The sequence below is a fragment of the Centruroides vittatus genome, unplaced genomic scaffold (genome assembly GCF_030686945.1).
Source record: "Centruroides vittatus isolate TY-2023 unplaced genomic scaffold, ASM3068694v2 contig_918, whole genome shotgun sequence".
Lineage (NCBI taxonomy): Eukaryota > Metazoa > Arthropoda > Arachnida > Scorpiones > Buthidae > Centruroides > Centruroides vittatus.
Window position 1 is genome coordinate 1,402,393 of NW_027122605.1, and position 21,234 is coordinate 1,423,626.

General features: G+C 29.7%; 2 protein-coding genes across 2 annotated transcripts; both read left to right on the forward strand.

Annotated features, from left to right (window-relative positions):
• The first annotated feature begins 5,721 nt into the window (after positions 1–5,721).
• LOC136984432 (uncharacterized) lies at positions 5,722–9,550 on the forward strand. Its single transcript, XM_067281407.1, has 4 exons — positions 5,722–6,534; positions 8,026–8,094; positions 8,919–9,005; positions 9,426–9,550. Exons 1-4 carry the CDS (start codon positions 5,761–5,763, stop codon positions 9,534–9,536), a joined length of 1,041 nt encoding a protein of 346 aa, XP_067137508.1. The 5' UTR covers positions 5,722–5,760; the 3' UTR covers positions 9,537–9,550.
• Positions 9,551–16,446: 6,896 nt separating this feature from the next.
• LOC136984406 (uncharacterized) lies at positions 16,447–20,058 on the forward strand. Its single transcript, XM_067281374.1, has 3 exons — positions 16,447–16,563; positions 17,269–17,339; positions 19,663–20,058. The coding sequence occupies exons 1-3, from the start codon at positions 16,551–16,553 to the stop codon at positions 20,056–20,058; spliced, it is 480 nt and encodes a 159-aa protein (XP_067137475.1). The 5' UTR covers positions 16,447–16,550.
• Positions 20,059–21,234: the final 1,176 nt, after the last annotated feature.

Sequence of the window (21,234 nt, forward strand, 5' to 3'; positions counted from 1 at the left end):
GTAAATAGCGAGTTTATACAAAGATTATTAGAATAGACAAAGTATTTAGAAATAAAAAAAACCAGAGTTATTGAACTACAGTTTGGAAAATTGTAGACTTATAAATTCCAAATGTTGTCCTATCTGTTGTCTGTCCTTTCTGAATCTCGAGAACAGTGTTAGTTAGATGAAAGCCGAGAAAAGATATGGAAACATTATAGGCAGGAGGCCCGGACCAACTGTATACGTAGTGAAAAATGAAAGTGACGTTATTTCAATTAAAAGTATTTTCCCCCAAAAGGAGCTAGGTAGATGATTGGCACGACTATATTGTTAACGAAAAAGTATGATGTACAGGGGGCAACCCTCCACTAATTTGAGGTGAAGAGCTTACATTTTAAATTAAATAAATTAAAAATATGATTAAAACTTGCAGCCCGGCATTTTGACGAAGTTACAATAAATAATTACTGGTTAGGTGTGGAAAATTAAATCACTAACATAAAAGCCATCGACTGTATGTGTATGTTAATTACTGCAATTATTCTCCAATCTATATGAAATTTTGGTTATATTCATTTTATGTTCTTGCGGAAAGTATAGGCTATTTATTTCGCGGAAATATTAGTTATAGAATAAACGGTTTATCGATTTCGGATCGGTGATCACACTTATGTTGTAGTGACGTCAGTGACCACATCACGTTCGTGTTCGACAAGGAAATTTCCCTTAAAAGTTGCATTTTTAAATATTTTGGTAAATGGTATAGTTTAAACTTATTTCATTAAATTTAAAGTAAACTTTTAAAAGACAGGCCTCATCGTGTCACTTCTATAATAGAGTAAAGAAATATATTTCTCTATTGACCACATAACGTTCAATTTCCAATCGGAAGTAACGATCTAACGACCCCGTTATTTAGAAAGTGTTATCGCTCATCTAACTAACGTATCGGTATATATAATTCATCTTTTTTTATCAACGTGGAAATAAAAGACTAGACTCGCAATCTTGTCGAAATAAACCGCATAGGGGAAAGCGTAAGAGTAAAATTGGTCAGGTAAATTCTAGATCTCAGAGAATAAGAACAACCGAGACCCCTGGAGGCCGTGAAGTTCGACTTGAGAAACATCAACTAAGAATGGTTTTGTCAGGGGCTGCAGAAACAGCATCACAATGTCAAGCTCGAGTATAAATTACATGATTTGTAGAAATATTAGCAGCTCTTCTTGAATTTCTAGAAATCTCCACCCTTCTCAATTCTTCAATCTCCACTTTCTCATAAAAAGTTCGTATTAAATCTAATAATTATAAATAATTAATTTTTAATTTACACATTTTTAATTCTAAAATTTAATACGAGATGACAGCATAACTGCCTACATCTACTCAAATTAACTAATTTCTATTATTTAGTTATAGCCTTTACATAGCCCAGAATTTGGAATATCGTTTGGTGTGTTTATGAGACATATTATCTGTAATTTTTTTTTGTTTTCTGCAAATCGAATTTGTATTTAAGGTTGGTTCATTTCTTTGGCTAGAAAGAAAGAAGTTGGCTAGAAAAAAAGATGATGATTCACGCTTTTTAACAATGTATATTGTATAATTTTCTTTGAATAAACGTTATATATAAAATATTTAAGTATTTTTTCGTCATGGAACGAATGATCGTATTTTACATTAATGTTACATTACTTTATATGGGAAAAATTGTTTTGTTTAACGAGTGTTTTGCATTACGAGTAAGCTTTTGGAACGAATAATGCTCGTTAAGCGAGGTTCCAGTGTATATATATATTTTTTAATTATATTCTTTTTGTATAAATTATATTTAGTTTCATATCTTTATAATTTTTTTTTGCCAAAAGATAGCGCTACGTGTAAAGCTAATAAATCGGATGTAAGAGAAATTAACTCATGTATATTATCTGAAAAATAATTTTATATATACAGTCAAACCTCGGGTTTCGAACTTAATTAGTTTCCAAAAGTTCTTCGAAAATTGATTTCTTCTCAAACCAAAAGAAATTTTTTCAATATACAGTAGAGAGTCGAAAATCGGCACCCTGGTAATCGGAATCGGCCGGTAATCGGCACGATTTTCAGTCGGACTGTGTCGTGCTGAATCGAACGTTTTTCATACTAGATTTACTTCTAGAGTATAATTTTCATGTTTTTATATTCTTCAATATATTTATTTTGTTTGTACAAAATAAAGAAATAATTTTTAACGATACGATAGTCTCGATTATTATTATAAAAATTTTCGTTAGGCTTAAAATCGACGAAAATTCAACGCGAAGCGACACGCAACGGAGAAAAATTCAACAGGAAGCGACACGCAACGAAGAAAAATTTGAACATCGGACATGTTCATATATTTTTTCGTACATAGACCGTAATCGGAACAAATCCCTAATCTGAACAACCCCAGTCCCCAATTGATGCCGATTTTCGACTCTCTACTGTAGAATGGATTAATCCTTTCCTGACCCCCAAACAAAGCCTTTTTTAAACCTTTTTAGCTGTATTTCATGCATAAAAATGCCTACAAATGCAATATATTATAGAATATAATATAATATTATCTATATCTATGTATATATATATAAATGAGAACGTTTGTTTGTTTGCTATAAATTCCTGGGCCGTTTGACGAATTGCTACGAAACTTGGTAGTTATGTTCACGTATTCCTATATAAAATAATGTCTAATAGATATCATAGGGTTCCCACCCCATAATATCTATTGGATTTCTGAAAATCAATTATTTTCTATCTACATTCGATTTGCTGATTTATACGTAACGCCATCTATTGGCAAATAATTTAACAAAATAATAAATTAAATATAATTCTTATAAATTCTTATAAATTTATTATATTGTATTCACTTAATTACTTCGACAATGATATAGAGCGAAATAGACGCTCTATATTACTGCCACAGGTAGCATATAGCACTTGCCTGCGTGCAATCGAAAGTGACACCCTGTGAAAAGTCTAAAAGTATTTAATTTTCCAAATCTAATGACTCCGGTTTTTTCATTTCTAAACTTTCTTAATTCTAATAAGCGCCCTCCAAAAGCCGAGTGCATAAAACCACCGAACTCTGCTAATTAGTCGTGGGTTCGAGTACGGGTAACAGGCCAGTCACGTGCCGTTTTCCGTGTTTTCTACACTTAAATGAGATCCAGTTTTCCATAAAAGTTTTCCTGGGATGCATTCCCTGGCAGATCACTCACGTGTCACGTTGCAGTTAACAAATAAACCAAGCTAATTCTAACGATCTATTATTTATGACATCGTGACAATGTTCTCAATTCTATTAGAGGTGTCGTGCCCCTGCACATCATACTTTTCCTATTAGAAATAAAGTCGTGCCAGTCATCTATCTAACTTCGTTCAAGGGAAAATTTTGAATTGATGTGACATGACATTCATTCGAAATATAAAGTTCATTTACAGTTAATCAGGGCGAACTGCCCAGAAGCTTTTCACATTTGTTCTCAACATTCATGTCTCTAACTCCTTTCTTAACATTGAGGAAAGACAGTCAGACAACAGTCCAAATTTATAAGTCTACAAGTTTTTCAAATTGCAATCCAATAATTTTCCTATAAACGCAATATTTACGAGAACATACTTCCTATATAGTTTATACAATCTGTTGCAAAACTATAAAAACTTTATTATAACATAAAATATGTAATTAATACCCAGCTAGATGTTTCCTATTCTACGCAAAAATACCTTATCTCATTGAGAATTATTTATTAATTACAGTGGAACCTCGATATACGACCTTAATTTGTTCCTAATGTTTAGACTTATACCGAATGTCCTATTCGGTTTACCAAACCAACCTTTCCCATAAGAAGTAATGTAAAAATGATTAATCCGTTCTCATGTAAAAAAAACCCTCTTGATATGATATATTAATGGGGTTGTAAATAATTTAAACACTTAATTATTATTGCCTCATTGTCCTTATTTCTATTCTTAATATATTTGTCAAATGAGACATTAATTATTAATAGGACTGTTAAACTGGTGTTAGGTGTTTATGCAAAATTGAGTAAAAGTTCTTATAGAAAACAGACTTTATTGAGCCTCCTGTACACATACTTTCATTTACAACAGTGTTTCGGGATATCACGCCCCTCTTCAGCAGGGTTACAATAGCTATAAGTTTAAACTATAAATAACAAATGAATAATCAATAAATTTAAACACTAAAATACTAAAATTAATGTATACAATATAAAAAACTTACGAAAAACAAAGTATTCAGCTCCCGACAGTAATGGGCTTTTTGATGGTTTTTTTTTATAAAAAAGATTCCTATCCTAATATAATAATTAAAAATAAATTTTAAGAACTAAAAACAAATCTAAAATTCGTAAAATACGGTTAAAAGGAGATGTTTTACCTTTACAATGTTCTGCTATGACTTACAATACATTCGCGTGTTGAATGCACCATCGTATTTACTTGCAGTCGTTACAGGAAGCTCAATAAAGAAAGTCTGTTTTCTATAAGAACTTTTACTCAATTTTGCATAAACAGCTAACACCAGTTTAACAGTCCTATTAATAATTAATGTCTAAGTTGACAAATATATTAAGTATAATTTAAACACTGTTTGAGCACATTAATAAAAAAATTAAATTTTATTATAGATTCTTAAAGTTATTACAGTATATTGTATTATATTATTTAAATCGTTAAATCAAAATTAAACTCTCCTTAATACTAATAATCTGTTTAGAAATTGGTTAAACCCCTTTCTCAACGTTAGCAGATTTAATAATGTCTTTATTTTTTACGATTGTCGATATCGTCGTACTCGGAATACGGTATGCAACAGTTAAATCTCGAACACCCGTACCACCTTCATATTTCTCACCAATCTCTTTTTCAGTTCCATTGTAATTCTAGTCATTTTTTTAGATTTCTGTTGCTTTTCATTTGCCTTTTTGCAATTCACGATTAATAAAAAATAAAATTTTACTTACAAACAGTGTTTTCTATAAATTTATTATTTTAAAATCACATGCTTCTCTCACTTTATTCTCATCGAAAAATCTTTAAATAATGTTTACAGTGTTACCTGAATGTGCTATTTAAAAAATATTATTTATGCCTTAAGATTAAGTTACGTGAAGTTACAATATGATTAATGGCATACTTGTAATTACAGAAGCGATATAGTATTTTGAAAGTTATATAATAAAGATTTTTATAGTTAAATTGCATGCTATTCAAATAATATAAACAAAACTGAAATATAAATCTTACTAGAAAATAGATATCGGACATATCTTTCTTTATAGGCCTATATTTTTTAGCTTTATTAAATGCATTTATTTCAAAATCGATTTATTAAATGTATAGTTTTATTTTATAGACTACATTATTTTATAAAATTTACAATAAAATATCGTATAATATTTGCAATTTCCAATATATTTGTCATTATATTAATTTATAGGTTTTTAAATAGAAATGTTGTATTACAACAATTCTTTTTAAGACATTTGCTTTAAATTTTAGAAAAGAAAAGAAAATAAAATGGGAGAAACAAATCAAGGAGCAGTAACAGAAATTAATTTGCCAAATAAAAATGAATTATTATGCTTAAAAGAAAGTCTAAAACCTCTTAGGAAAATTTCGGCATTTTTTAAAGCCGACATTCCGATTGAATGTCTCCATGAAAATACAAACTCAAGAACAACAGCATATAAAATAGAAAGATGTGTCTTTTTCTCCTATCATATGACTGCAGTAATGGCCATTATGATCATAACCTTTCTTCCTTTGGAAAAATCACGAAAATATTGCGGTAGTTTATACTATCTTATTGGCAATGATCCACTGATGACGAAAGCTTTTGCCTTGATCCCTATGATAACAACTATCCTTATGAATTCTGATTACTTTTATAAATTTCTAATTGATTTCAAAATGAAAATTGAAGAAAAATATCCTCCCGAGAAAGAAATTATCTCAGTCTTGGAAAATCAGGCAAAATATTTATATTTATGCCTTTGTTCTATAATATTTTCTTCTGTGAGTCAATATATTCTTTTAATGACGGTAGGTTTTAAGAAAATTGCTATAGATGGAGAGGAACTTGCTGCCAAATGTCTAACTTATGTTAATTTAGGAACTTCATTTATATGCGGACAGGCGCATTTAGGGGGAACAATTACCATAATATACTTCTTTCTTATCAAAGATCGATGGATAAGATTGTTGAATGAATGCAGAAGCTTTCATGGAAGAAAAGAAGATTTGGAGAAATTTGTTGAATACTCTCAAAGAAGATTCGAAGATCTCGCTCTATATGTCGAAGAACTGAAAAAAGCTTTCACATCCATCGGTATAATATTGAACATGCTCACAGTAGGCTTTATTGCAACAATAGCATTTATACTAAAATATTCAAGACCAGATGTTATAAGTATTGGAGTTCTTTTTATTGTTTTATGCACCATGACAATAGCAAGCTTTCGAATGCTGTTTGCTGCTGCAGAATTTCCATATCAGGTAAAAAATTTTTTAAATTTATATTAAGATTCAATCCAATATTTTTAGTATTAAAACTTTATTTCCGAAATAGTAAAAAAAATTCACAAAATCAATCAATATAACTGTAAAGAAAATTCAAAGAACCGATTGTAATTTATGATGTCGAGAAAAAAAACGAAGTTTATTCTACGGTGTAAACGCTAGTCTTTGAACAAATTACTAGTCATGTCTAAAGTCACATTGAGACTTTATTAGATTAGATGCAAATCTAAATCCGCCACATAGATTGCACTAAATCCGCGTTGTTTTCTATAACATAACCCAAAGAATTTTTTAAAAATATTTTTGCACATAAAAAAGAATTTTTATTATTTATAATAGTATGTTTTACAATATCATTTATGGCGAGTTCATGAAACGTTTTATGCATGAAAGTTTAAAATAAAAATTGTAAATGCTAATAATGATTAAAGTCGTCATTAATTTCGAGCCTATTGGAAATACACACGACTCCCTTTATCTCCCCACCCCTCGACCTTAATCACCGAAATTTACTTTCAATCCCTCTAATAAACAAACCTCCCTGCAAACTTTCAGAAGTTTTCGACAAAAAGCGCAAGAATTATTAAGCTTCAAACAGGGTGAACAAAATCGTGCTCCCCCCACACACTAACATTCCTAAATACAGAAGAAACTCCCGAAATTTTTGCATTTCTCAACGTTTCAAAGTCCTCTGGTCCAAAAATGTAAAAATCTAGGGGTGGGTCATTTTTTTTATTAATCGCCATTCTTTTCCTCTGTTATATATATCAGCCAGAAAATAATATTAAGTATTTTGTTCCCAATTGATCGATATTCGAGAAAAAGACAATTGGTTTCGTTACGGGTGTTTGAAAGAAAATGACTAAAAATGAACTGTTTCCTTGACACTAGTTCTATAAAACGATAAGAAGAGAAGTCGAGTGATGCCAAACGGTATAAAAAAAATTAACATCAGTGCCAAAAACACTTCCAAGCTTATATTTAAAAAAATGGACGTTTTAAATAAAAATTGATAAATAAAATTCAAAAAATCTAAAAAGCAATTATTAAGTACTTATTGGTATTGTTGTTTCTGGTGATTTTATTGATACAATAGCAAATAACAGTTAAAAAGTAGAAACAACTGAATATAAAAATATTTTTCGATGTTTATGAAGCTACTTCAATTTAACTAGTGATAATAACCACCAGTAAAATAATTTAATAGCAAAAGAACATTATCTGTTTTTTGTGAAATAATATAAAAAATAATCTGTTTTTTTATAAAACATTGAGTAAAATTATTTTCCTAATTTAAAAAATATATTATCAGGACCGTATTTACACGTTTCGGGGATTGAGGTGCTAATTTCTTGCGTGGTTCCCTTTAAAGAACCGAGAGAAAAAGCAAAGATAATTAATTAATTAATAATGCATGTACTGTATAAATCAGAAAGAAAAACTTTTTAAAAATATTTATTTCTATAGGCTACAGAAGTCATGAAAGAAGTCTCAAGATTCCGACTGTACAGTCTATCGTATGAGAAAAACTTGCGAGTAAGAAGTTGTTATTTATTAATAATCTGATTGGTATTTATTTTTAGAAATCAAACAAATATAAATTTATAAATTCATTGTTATTTTTTTTGTTTGTTTTTATAAAATACAAAAATAAAAAAAATTATTCCAGCGGATCATTAGCGAAGCCTCTTTTATGTGGCTTACAGAATAGAATTCGTTCTGAAAATTTTATCTGCCGGTATTAATTAAACTTAGCCATTTCACATAAGAGACTAGGAGATTTAAAGTGCAGTAAAAATCGGGGGAAAATGATTTCGTTTTCGACGTAAAAGGTCGCTAGCACAATGGCGCACGCAATTTATTATTATTATTTTTTTATATCAGCGGAAAGTAATCGTCACAGATAACGCTTCTACACAATTTTATTGACTTACTAGCGCTTCGACTCCATTTTTAGTTCAAATTCAGACAGAAAACAATTGTCCCTAGTAATATTTTATAAATAAATCATTGCTTTAATATTTTCAAAGATGGAAGTCAATACAGCACATAAAATATTCTGCATAACATTTATTATGTGGTTTAATGTTAATGAGTTATTAAATAAAAGTAAATGGTAAAAAATTATAAAAGTACTTTCAAATATTTAATTAAAAATGTGTGTTACTAACATCACATTATGGAAGGTTCTATAAATGAATAATATAAAAAAACACCTTATATTAATATATTAACTTGCAGATTAAATACTTAAGTTACAATAGCAATTATTCTGAAAATTAATAACACTTCTGTTAACTATTTTGTACAGTTTTGATATTATTTTATGTCTATTTTAAGTATGTAGTATTGTTTTTTAGTTATTAAACTTCATGAAACGAATGGGAGGAACACCTGTTGGATTCGAAATTTTAAATGTAATTGTCACCAAAATTTGCGCATTTAAGGTAATTCAACTCAAAATAACTTACAATACACCCGGTGTTTATTATCTATGTAAAAAGTATAACTAAATGTAATGATATGACAATATAAATAGTGTTTTAAGAGACCTTTATTACTTTAGTTTTCACTTTTATATTAATATATATTTTATATAATATAATAGTATATATAAATTATATAATTTTACGAAGATAAAGCGTTATTTGGTATTTTGGAAACAAGTGTTTCCTAGTGAATCGAAAGGTGTGTCATCAATGCTTATTAAAAATAATTTAATAATATGAAAAATATTAGACATAAACTTTATTAAAACATATTTGGAATTTCTCTCGTCATAAACTAAGTTAATACATTTTTTCTTCTAATTTATTTTATTTTTATAATGTAATATAAATTCTCATAATAGATATGTATTATTACAGCTGATGGAGTCGATCTTTTCTTTCTTCTCTACCCTTGGAGAACTTTACGGATTGATAAACAAAGACAAACGACTATGCAAAACTGAGAAAGGATTAAATTCTACTTTGTAGCTTTACATAATGCCCCAATACAAATGTAGTTCACACTAGATTTATTTTGAAATCTATTACAATCACTAATATCTCACAAATACAGTAGACCCCCTATAACACGGGTTCATATAACACAGATTCGTATAACACGGCTAAAAAATTGCGATCGGGTTCGTATAACACGCTAAAAGAGACTCGTATAACAAGGTAAAACGTCATCGCCGATTCGTGTCGCGACAGAATTGGTCGAATCTGCACCAATAGTGGATATTGCACGAACCATTGAATTTAAACGAGCACTGGACCTACTAAACAACATTTATTATTCAACGGCTTATAAAAATTATATTTTTATTAATAATGTCTCCTAAGTTAAATTATTTTTCTGCGAAAAATTCGCTGATCAGGAAACACGCATCCTCTGTTCGATGAGCCGCTCCCCGACGAAAACAAGCTTAAGGGCGTTGTTGAACGGTGCACACTCGGTAAGTAATCCTACAATTTTTTGTTTATAGCATAATTTATATGGATTATTCCCAAAAACTTATACCTGATTTGGAAATGTTGAGTCAAAATTAGTCTAGAATCGACTAATTTTATGGAAGAAAACTTTTCAAACAGCCGTACCCCTAAACTGTACACGTGCCGAGCTGTGATTGGCTGATGTATTTAAGTGACTCGTACAACACGGATTCATATAACACGGAACGTATCTACCATGTTATAGGGGGTCTACTGTATTATTGAATTTCAATGCTTATAATCTCAAGTAATTACTAAGCTAATTTATCTTTTATGTTATTCTTTTTTTAAAAAAAACTTTCGACAATTAAAATCTTTTGTTTCAGTAAATAACTTTTAAGAAATTTGAATTAAGTAGCTTCTTCAGACACAAAAACTTTGAATTATTGTAAATTTTGATAACAAAAAATTGTTAGAAGTTTTAAAGTATTATAACAAAATTAATTCAAAATTATGAAGTGCTTTATTTTTCCCCCAATTTAAACTATGATGTAATAAGATTTGAAGCTTAAATTTACACATAAAAATACGAGTAAGTTATTTGGTTTTAATAAAATTTGATAATGTGTTTGACAATCAATTAAACTACAAATACAAAAATATTGATTTTTCAATGAATGTATTTTATTACATATTAAAACGCCTAAATAAATTACAACATTTATATTCGCGTAAATATTTATACAGGAAAAACACAGCATTATCTTTTATTAAGAGTCAGAATACATATTAAAAACAGCATGAAATATTTGTTGTAACAACAAGTTTCTTATATAAGTCAGATGATCACACAAATTAAAACAATCCACTTAGTCAAATAGCTCGATAGGAGTAGCTAATAGATGGAATTAGAGACGGTCCAGGTAAGTGTGTAGTGTGTGCGTGCCAAATGCCGAGAGTGCCGATACCGGCCAATATCAAATGCCTCTTTTGTCGCATCACTAGTATATCTCAAAGGACGCGACAGGGTTGTTGTAGATTTTAAACGTTTCTCACCGTAGCTGTAAAAATTTAAATATGTTAAACTTAATACTAAGTAGATTGTTCGTCATTTGTTTTCTAAATAATTCGTTTTAGGACCAAGTGTCCACGAAAATTTCCAAAATTTACAACTTTTTAGTCACTCTCATTGAACTAGAAAAATTTCTGTCTTTATTATCTAATATTACAAAGAAATCAGTCCCCACTGTACTGGGCTAGAGATTGGTTCGGTTAAGCTTTTAAGTAAAATTATGGCTTTTTCGGCAAGGTTTTATTTATGTTCCCAATTTCCTAATCTCTCAATTATTTAATTACTTCTTAAGTAGAAATAAGTCGAAACCAGTTACTTTGTACTTGAATATCCGTAGTCTTGGGAAAACAGTGGAAAGACAAATTTTTATGACAATGGATATATAAATGCTAAATTTAAGAAAAATAAATTCTAGAGCTTTTTTTTTTTTGTACCATTGTACGTCTCATTCATTAAATTTGGTTGTAAACGATGCTGCTAAAGTAACAGTTAATTTAGTTCTGTCTTGAGGAAACCGTGTTTTGTATTTTCTTTCTTTCTTTCTTTCGAAGACACAATGTAGTGACGTAAACTTAAAAAACACTAAGCGAATTTTTCATCCTTTTTATTCGGTTGGAACGCTTTTATTACATTACGCGTTTCGGGCCGATGCCCCTCTTCAGCCAACTAAACATTAAAAAGTATTTTTTACATAAGAGATGGCTATAGACAAATATTTAAAATAAATACCGCGACAGCATACATAACTAGTTTTTAGAGGTCATTACCTTCTAAATCCTGGTGGTAAGAGCTTGTATACCATTAAAAGCTGGTCCGTACCGAATTGTTCGAATATACAATAGCAATCTTATCGTTTTTTTCACATGTAGTATAGAAATTTGTAGAAGATACATAATGCAGTTATAATAACATATTAATTTTAATTAATTCAAAATACGTTAAAATATGAAAATTTATATTTTATAAAATACAAGGGAAGGTCATTGGAAGGTGGAAGCAGCGCTTCCACCGTTTCCAATGACGGCACGCCACTGGTGACCTCGTTACCAATTCTAACAAATATTACAGCATCTCCTGGACCCGTGCCCACCAGGGGACGGTAGCGAACGAGAGAGCCGACTTCCTAGCCAAGGCGGCAACCTCTAGTAACTCTACCCATATCATTTACAACAAAATAAGTAAATGGTGTCTACGCCACATACTCTGGACAGAATGTCTTCAAATCTGGCAGAATAATTGGAACCATTTGTAGGTCATGCAATCAGTGCATGACCTACAAATTCATTCCCAACATACAACAGTTTTTCTCTCTTAAATGGTTCGCCTCTAGTTTTCCAGCGACTAAGCTAATAACCAACCATAGAAAGTTTGCATCATATTTCTATAGGTTTACTTCCAGCGACACCAATCTATGCCCGATCTGCCAGACTGAAGACAACAGCGCTCATTATATCTACGATTGTATCACCCTGGAAAAAAAGAGAGACTAGATTTAAAGCTTTTAGTAGAAGATTCGGGCCACACCTGGCCTTGTGACTACAATGTACTACTCTCATCTAAAGAAATATATAAGGCCTTCGCTAGGCTGGCCAAGAAATTCGTTGAACTCTCTCTGGTGATTGTAAATAATTAACTACCCAACATTTCGCTATTAATTTGTAATATACCATTAACTGTTTATAATCTTGTCGAGTTTTTTGTCTCACTACGTCTTGCTACTTGTGTTGTCATTCTATTGTCATCCATACAAATTACTGTCGTGTCAATAATTATCAATGTATTGTAGCCAAACTACTGTCGTACTAATAACTTGTTAACTATTCTCTTAATGTAATTGTTTGTATTATTACCTGTTTATATTGTATCACGTTTATACGCACTATTTATCTTGTTAGTCTCTAAGTTTATCCTCCTTTTTATAATCAACGCGTAATTGTGTATTATGTTCTAATGTATGTCTACTTTTGTTTATTGTATATTCTGTTTGTATTTGCATCTGCTGTATATCAATCAATTTTATGTATTTTCAACCCTGGTAATGCCTTTGGCAGGGCCAGGAATGTACTCACTTGTACGTAAATAAATATTATTGTAATTGTAATTGTATAGTAATTGTAACATAATCAAATCACAACATAACGTCTTGACAATAAAACTTTGTGGAATAACTGTCACCTTTCACACCTGGGTGCAAATCGTCTTTTAAGTTTTCAGCATCGAAAGCGACGTTTCTCATGACCTTCTGATCTGCTGTCTCTCTTTTCATCAGTTCAATATAGAAAATAGCTACGAGTTTAGCCAGTCGTTGCCCATTCCGCTAACTGTTTAAAACTGTACCTTATCTAGTTACAACGGATACACCTAGTTCTTACGAATACTTTATTTAAAAAAAGTTGGACTAAAGGATTTTATACCTGACCAACATTAATACAGACGATGATATGGAGACTCAAAACTAACGACAATAAATTTTTTATATAATTTATATCAAAAATGACATTCCAGAAGTTTCCTTTAAGTTGAATTTTTGATTGAAGTATAAACTTGTTAATAATGATTTCGTTAACATTTGTTTAATTAATACAGTTAATAATACTTTTAAAAGAATCTTGTTGTGAAACTACGTATGTTCAATATCACACTTTTATTCGTATTTGTAACTTCATGCATATAAAAATGTAAATTTTATTGATTGCAAATACATCTAAGTATAATTGTATACATTTTACGTCTGTAGCACTACCCAATAAGTAAGATTACATTTAATTAATAAGCACTAAAACACAGTAAGCGTAGCTAGTGCCGCAAGTGTTTCTTGCGTTTGGTTCAATCTGGCCAATGAGTACACAAAGGACACGTGGAAGCAAGTGTAAAGAATAAAGGAAAGAGTGTGTGTATTATTGATTCTTTTAAGATTTTACAATTTGGATACAATTAACAACAAACAACTATATTTCATTCAGTTTTCCTCGATTTTGTTTTAAGATTGTATCGGGATTACAATCTAGATCGGTCTCCAAATGTTTTTTATTAACATAAAAATATTACTGAAAAAGTTAAAAATAAAACTGCATAGTTATTCGTATTTTTTAATTATTTAGAAATTTAAAAGAGGCGATACGCCGATGAGTTTTGAAACCTGGAAACAGAATATTTCGCAAGTACAAATCCCTCCTGATGACATCTCTGCAGCACGAACATCGCACGAAAAACATCTTAAAACAACGAAAAGGAATATTCTAAGTCATTATTTCAATGTCATACATGTTCCTTTAGGTACATAATACAAAAATAGATGGTTTGTACATAAAAGAAAACCCATTGGAGAAGCCTCATCCACTTCAATGGTATGTATTTATTTCGTTACATCAACTAAAAATATGATAAATTCAGAGTTTAAACGTAACTTTCCACACTGTATCGATACTTAATCACGTTTAAATTAAGAAATGCTGTTTAAAAATTAAATAGAAATTAATTAAATGTCGAATGAGCAAAAAATAGTTATCGATTATTGAGAATACCTTTTATGAATTATCTGAAAAACCGCGGGAAAAATTAATTTCTATATACATATTGTCTATCGAAATTACGCATGTATCTAATGTTATCAGAATTATATAAGAAGAAAATTCTTGAACGTAACTGCCCGTTTCTTCAACCACAAATTAGATTTCTGAGTGATAATCTAAGTTCACATTTCATATACTGTACATATTGATAATGTAACGACAATTGATTCTTAAGTTCCATTTATAAATGATAACTTGTACTTATATTTAAGCGTTGATATCTTTCACAAATTACATTTTGTACAGAAATTCCAATTTATAACAAGAACATTTATTGTTGCTGGATCCAAAATAAACAGGTACAGAAGTATTAAGAGCAGCAGAAAATCTTCATAGTATTAAATACAGAAGAATGGAGACGATGAATCATGAAAAGGAGTCCTGAGTTCTGGTGAATCCACCATTACACCCACTCTGTCCACTTCACGATAATTTATTTTTCATATTAATTGCTGTCTTATTCAGACTTTATAAATTTTAACAAAAAGTTATTTATATACAAAATTCATTTAAATATTGGATTTAGAAAAAAGCGTAAGATGAATTGAACTTGTAAATGTTTAGAATATTATGACAAAACTTCGTAGTAAATACAAGATAATTTATTAGAATATGAACTTGATTCTTGTTAAATATTATCAAACATTAAACAATTTTTACATTAAAAAAAATAAAATCGTTTCTTGCCTATAATTTAATTATAGGTTTCTCGGAACTTCTTACTCTGTTGGACTAGACGGCTCCACGAAATCATGTTCTGTCGGAATTACTGTTAAACTCAATGGTTTTTCATCGGTTTTATGTATGTATATATGTATGCAATATGTACATTCACATTGCATACATGCAAGATATATGTTAGGGAATGGGTGAGAAGCATTATTTCGTTCACCGCATTTGAAGCTTAATTATTCCATGTTAAAAATTTTAAAATTTTGTCGGGAGATCTGCATATTAGGAGAATTGATGCAATTAAATTTTGGTGGGTAAAGGTCAAATGTGTGGGGAAATAGAGAATAGAAATTACCGGAAGATCTGGAAAGGAAAAGGAATTAATTCGAGAAGAGATTACTTAATATTCTCCATGTGACCCTCAAGAAGAAGTTATCAATAACTAATAAGAGGTTACAGTCGGATAATGGCGAATTAATTTCCAATTATGTGAAGAGTTTTATCTTTGTGTATTACACTCTGCAGTATGCATGATACAATAAAATGGTACTGGTCCTGGTAGTATTATTATATTTTTGAAAAATTTTAAGATAATTGATTTTCCACCGAATATATATTCAAATAAAATCAAATCAAGTGCTTTTTCATTTCTTGTATACGATATATAGTATACGATAGTTTGTTTCATAGTATACGATATATCAGGTGTGGGCAAGCAAGAGTTTAGTGGGAGCCGAAATGTAGGTTTTGCAAAATGCATGGGAGCCGCAGTTCTGTATGTCATGGCGAATAGTATCGTAAGGCGTGCGATTTTATTATATAATATAAATATAATATAAAACAAATATTGAATTTTTTAATAAACATATTTTCACAAAATTATAAAAATAAAATTGTAATAATAATAATAATAATAAAATAAGAAATTAACACTTTCAGCAAGAGCCGCATGTAACTCAAAAAGAGCCACATGTGGCTCTCGGAGCCGCATTTGCCCATGTCTGCGATATATTTTTTTTAAAATTAAATACAAAAATTATATTTATAATTCTAAAACAGTTTTATAAGTTTTTCGATGGCAAAGAACTATTAACTGATAACCGCAACCGTCGTTAGACATACTGCCTGGTTTTCTATTGTTACGTTAATAAGAAATGTTAATAATATAATTGTAACAATTGCCAAATCGAATTGTTTCTTTGAAGCGATTGTTGTTCGACGCAAAGTTTTTCGAAGCGAAGTATATTTGATAAAATGAGTTTTCAAAGTAAGTTAAATTATCTAATTATGTAATAATTACATTAGTTAGTTTACAGCATGTTCATAATGTGAATATAAATAATGTTTTTATCATAATTCTAAACAAAAAGCTTAAAACATGAATGAAATTTTTATATACTAAATTATGATGAAGAATGCTGCTATTATGTCTCCTATCAAAGGAATGTCCAAAGGGGGAATTTCATTAATAACAATTAGGTCATAAATCAAACCCTTGTTTGTCTTCAAAAGAGAACGGTGCGATGTTCTCTTTTCTTTTCATTAACGCATGCATACTTATTTTAAAAAAAAAATTATTTAAAATAATTACTGTAACAATATTTTTAAAAAATAGTATAAAAATTTATAAAACAAGTTATCAATGATTTATTTGCTATATTTTTATACATGACTTCTAACTGTGTTATTTGTAATTGAATGTTTGCCGTACAAAACGTTATGAGTTACAAAAAAAGAAATTTAACAAATATTTCATTTAAACAAATCAAGAAATTCATGTTTGGAAATAAACAGCCACGTATAAACTGGTTTTATATTAACAACATATCAATTTCAGAATTTGTTTACAGATGTGACATTTCTTAAATTTTTCTTTGTGTGGATATAACCTTTCTCACCCAACACAAATAAGTATATTATTAGTCTGACAGATAAATAAACAAATAAATAATAATGACATATTTGTTCACAGGTTTTCAGTGTTTAAATATTGTAAGAGTTTCGTCATCCGAAAATGACTTTTTCTTTGTGTATGTTTATGAGGTGAGTGTAGCTGGATATTAAAATTTATGTCTCGGATAATGTAAGAATAAATAATTTTCACATAAAATGTAAACTCAATGTGTTTGTTAAGTATGACAAAAATTTAGCGATAACGAATACTTAACAAGCACCTTAAGTTTACTTATTATTTTAATTTTGTGCCAATTTTTCTTTATTTTTAAATAATATGAAGCTTACTGTAATAACGATACAACAAAAAGTTGACAGAATAGAGATTCAATAATTTCTTAAAATATATCACACTATCAAATCAAACAAAATTAATTTATTACACATGTCTTTATTCTTTATGGAAACATGACTTACGAAACAAAACCAACAAACTTGAAAGTATTCAATTTAGTAACTACTATTTTATAGTATTTGGAAAAGCAATGCGCGTATGATATATTCTAGTAATTACATTATAGAGTTTTAGTGTTCGTTCACATGCAGAACCTTTAGATATTCTTCACAACAGTAAAACGTTATAATAAATTTAAATCTTACATCAACGAAAAAAAATCAACTGTCAATAGTGTTTCAATACTTGAAACTTATAAATATATTTTACTGTCTTGGTTAAATGTTCCAATAAAAACAAGTGAAAAAAACAAAAATAATGCTACTTTGTAAGCTACTGTAATTTGTACACCACGGTACAAAAAAAATTTGAATGTTGTATAATACTACAATATTGAATTTAATGATAAATGAGAACTTGGAAAGAAATTGGACCAAAAAGATGCAAAATGCATATCCATAAATGAAAGAGCACCTGTTATTATGTGACTTTCGAGAAATACATAAGTTTTATTTTATATTACTTATAAACTATGTTGGTAGCTCGAGAAAATTTCAGTTTCCATACAAACGCATTTGGACTGACACTTAAATTCTACTCAGAGGCTGCAATCAATTTTCATAATGGGAAAAATGTATTAACTATATTACATTTTAAATTCTGTACATTCAAATTGTTGCTTAATGTTGATAAATATAATTATTACCAATATATTATATAATATGAACAAGATTAAACAGCTGACAAATTATTAATATACTTTTTTCTTTCATTTTTTTTCACTTTTCCATTCAGATGAGACACAAGCAAAAACAATGTTTTTTTGAATTGTATAGTTATTATTTTTACGATAAAATTTTATAGTTATATTTACAAAAATTAAATGACAGAAATTGCAAAAAATAATAATACTAAGAAGAAAATAATATATTTTTGTTTCACAGATGTAAACATTCATTCATTTCTAAGAGATCAAATTCAAATTATTGTTGATAATCTACAGTTCATTTTCTCCTCACCTCGAATTTGCAAGAGTTTCGAAATAATTGTAATATGAAGTATTATAAACCGTAAAAACTGCATCAGGTTCTTGAATTTACCTTGTCGAAATTGGTCTTACATTTATCTATAATGATTTTCGATCAAATGCATTTAACATTCATTGTCTTCCCCGAAGCGATAATAAATTAAGAATTTTTAGTTGCGCATCTGCCTTTAATCATGTTCTATAAAGCATTTTATAGCATTCAATTCTGAAAACTTGCATGCAACGTATTTTTAATCAGTTTACAATCTCTCTATCAGTATTTCTTAACCCTTTATAAATCCCCTCCTGAAGAAGATTAATTGAAAAGAAATCCTCTCGTTTTAATTCATTTAATATAAAATATTTACTTTTCCGACACTTTTTATGACTTTGTAATAGTCTTGGTAAATAAATTATTTCTTATTAGTGCCATTTCTACAATTACAAAATCACTATCTATCGGTGTATATGTATGCCCTGACAGTAGAAAGTTATGAACAATGAGATCTATAGTATAAAGATCTAACCGAAGTCTAACGTAAAAATTTTTTGTTTTCAATACTCACGTGTGATTTTTTAGTAACGAAGTTATGCAACATTTAGAGCACTTGCTACTATCTTACACATAGCTCATTAGGTTCCAATTAAAAAGGTAAAAACATGGGCATACACCACTTTCATTTCAAAATGCTCATTTATAGTATTGTCAATAATTAGAATAATAAATAAACAAATTAATATTTTTCTTTTATGTGAGTACACATTATATTATGAAACCCGTTTATTGTAAATAAATTTCGTGAAAATAATTTCATTTTACTTAATAAAATAACTGCTTTCAAATATTATCATTTGATATTTGTTTCTAAAATGAATAACTAATATTCAATTTAATGCCGATGATATAAAATTGTTAGATATTATAAATCAAAGATAGGACATATGTATATGTAAATTTTTAATATTAATCAATTTTATGCTTCTCATTTTAGTACAGAATACCAGTTCCGCATGATGACTTGTGGAGCGAAATGAATGGATATGGGTCGGCAGAATTTTGGCAAAATGGATCTCAAGCATATGATTTTGGATATTGTCCGGAATCAGAAACGACTGGTTATTGGTCCTATCCAGAAATGAATCAGTATGGAGGGACTTCACAAACAAATAATTATTGGTCGTATCCCGAAATGAATGAGTATGGATGGACTGCAGAAGCAAATAATTATTGGGCTTATCCACAAATGAATGAGTATGAAGGGACTGCAGAAGCAAATAATTATTGGGCTTATCCCGAAATAAATGAGTATGGAAGGACTTCACAAACAAATAATTATTGGTCCAATCCACAAATGAATGAGTATGAAGGGACTGCTGGAAGCAAATAATTATTGGTCCTATCCACAAATGAATGAGTATGAAGGGACTGCAGAAGCAAATAATTATTGGGCTTATCCCGAAATAAATGAGTATGGAAGGACTTCACAAACAAATAATTATTGGTCCAATCCACAAATGAATGAGTATGAAGGGACTGCTGGAGCAAATAATTATTGGTCCTATCCACAAATGAATGAGTATGAAGGGACTGCAGAAGCAAATAATTATTGGGCTTATCCCGAAATAAATGAGTATGGAAGGACTTTACAAACAAATAATTATTGGTCCAATCCACAAATGAATGAGTATGGAAGGGACTGCAGAAGCAAATAATTATTGGTCCTATCCACAAATGAATGAGTATGAAGGGACTGCAGAAGCAAATAATTATTGGGCTTATCCCGAAATAAATGAGTATGGAAGGACTTCACAAACAAATAATTATTGGTCCAATCCACAAATGAATGAGTATGAAGGGACTGCTGGAAGCAAATAATTATTGGCCATATCCTGAAGTAAACGAATATGGACGGCCTTCAGAAACTAATAGTTATTGGCCGTATCCCGAAGTGAACGATTATGGACGGCCTTCAGAAACAACTGATTATTGTTCGTCTCCTGAAATTATTGGATATGGGCCACTACCAGATACAACTGAGCATTCTTTATTTCCTGAAACTATTGGATATGGCTCCCAATCAATAATATCCGAATATTGGCCATCCCCAGAAATGAGGGAATATGAACAGCTGCCAAAACATCAGCATTATGCGCCAGCAACACAAATGGTACAACATGGTGCAGGGCCAGAGTTATTGGTAAATGTGCAGCAGCCATTTATACTTTCCAGAAATGAGAAAGAAACAGAACTTTCCGGATATGACTCTTCATCTCTTAATTCTTCAAAAGTAGTAAAACCAAACCTGCATCTACCGTCAGAAAATTTTCATATTCAATTAGATACAAGCGATCAGCATGCCAACGGTAAATTTTATGAATATTATTATACTAATAATTTAATATTAATGTCAACATATCTACATGAACAGCTATATTTCATATAACTGTTTACGTTGCCAGTGACAAAAGGGGAATGCCTAGGCAGTATCACCATAATCGTTGCAATGTTCTGCAAGGCAATTCAGCCAAAATATACATAATAAAATTTTAATTATAAAGTGTAT

Bases quoted from the DNA above. Each gene is read 5' to 3' on its own strand.
- LOC136984432 (XM_067281407.1), top strand. From the start codon at position 5,761: ATGACTGCAGTAATGGCCATTATGATCATAACCTTTCTTCCTTTGGAA. The intron at 6,535-8,025 runs GTAAAAAATTTT...TTATTTCTATAG, and splicing joins CTGCAGAATTTCCATATCAG to GCTACAGAAGTCATGAAAGA. The intron at 8,095-8,918 runs GTAAGAAGTTGT...ATTGTTTTTTAG, and splicing joins CGTATGAGAAAAACTTGCGA to TTATTAAACTTCATGAAACG.
- LOC136984406 (XM_067281374.1), top strand. The intron at 17,340-19,662 runs GTGAGTGTAGCT...TTCTCATTTTAG, and splicing joins TCTTTGTGTATGTTTATGAG to TACAGAATACCAGTTCCGCA.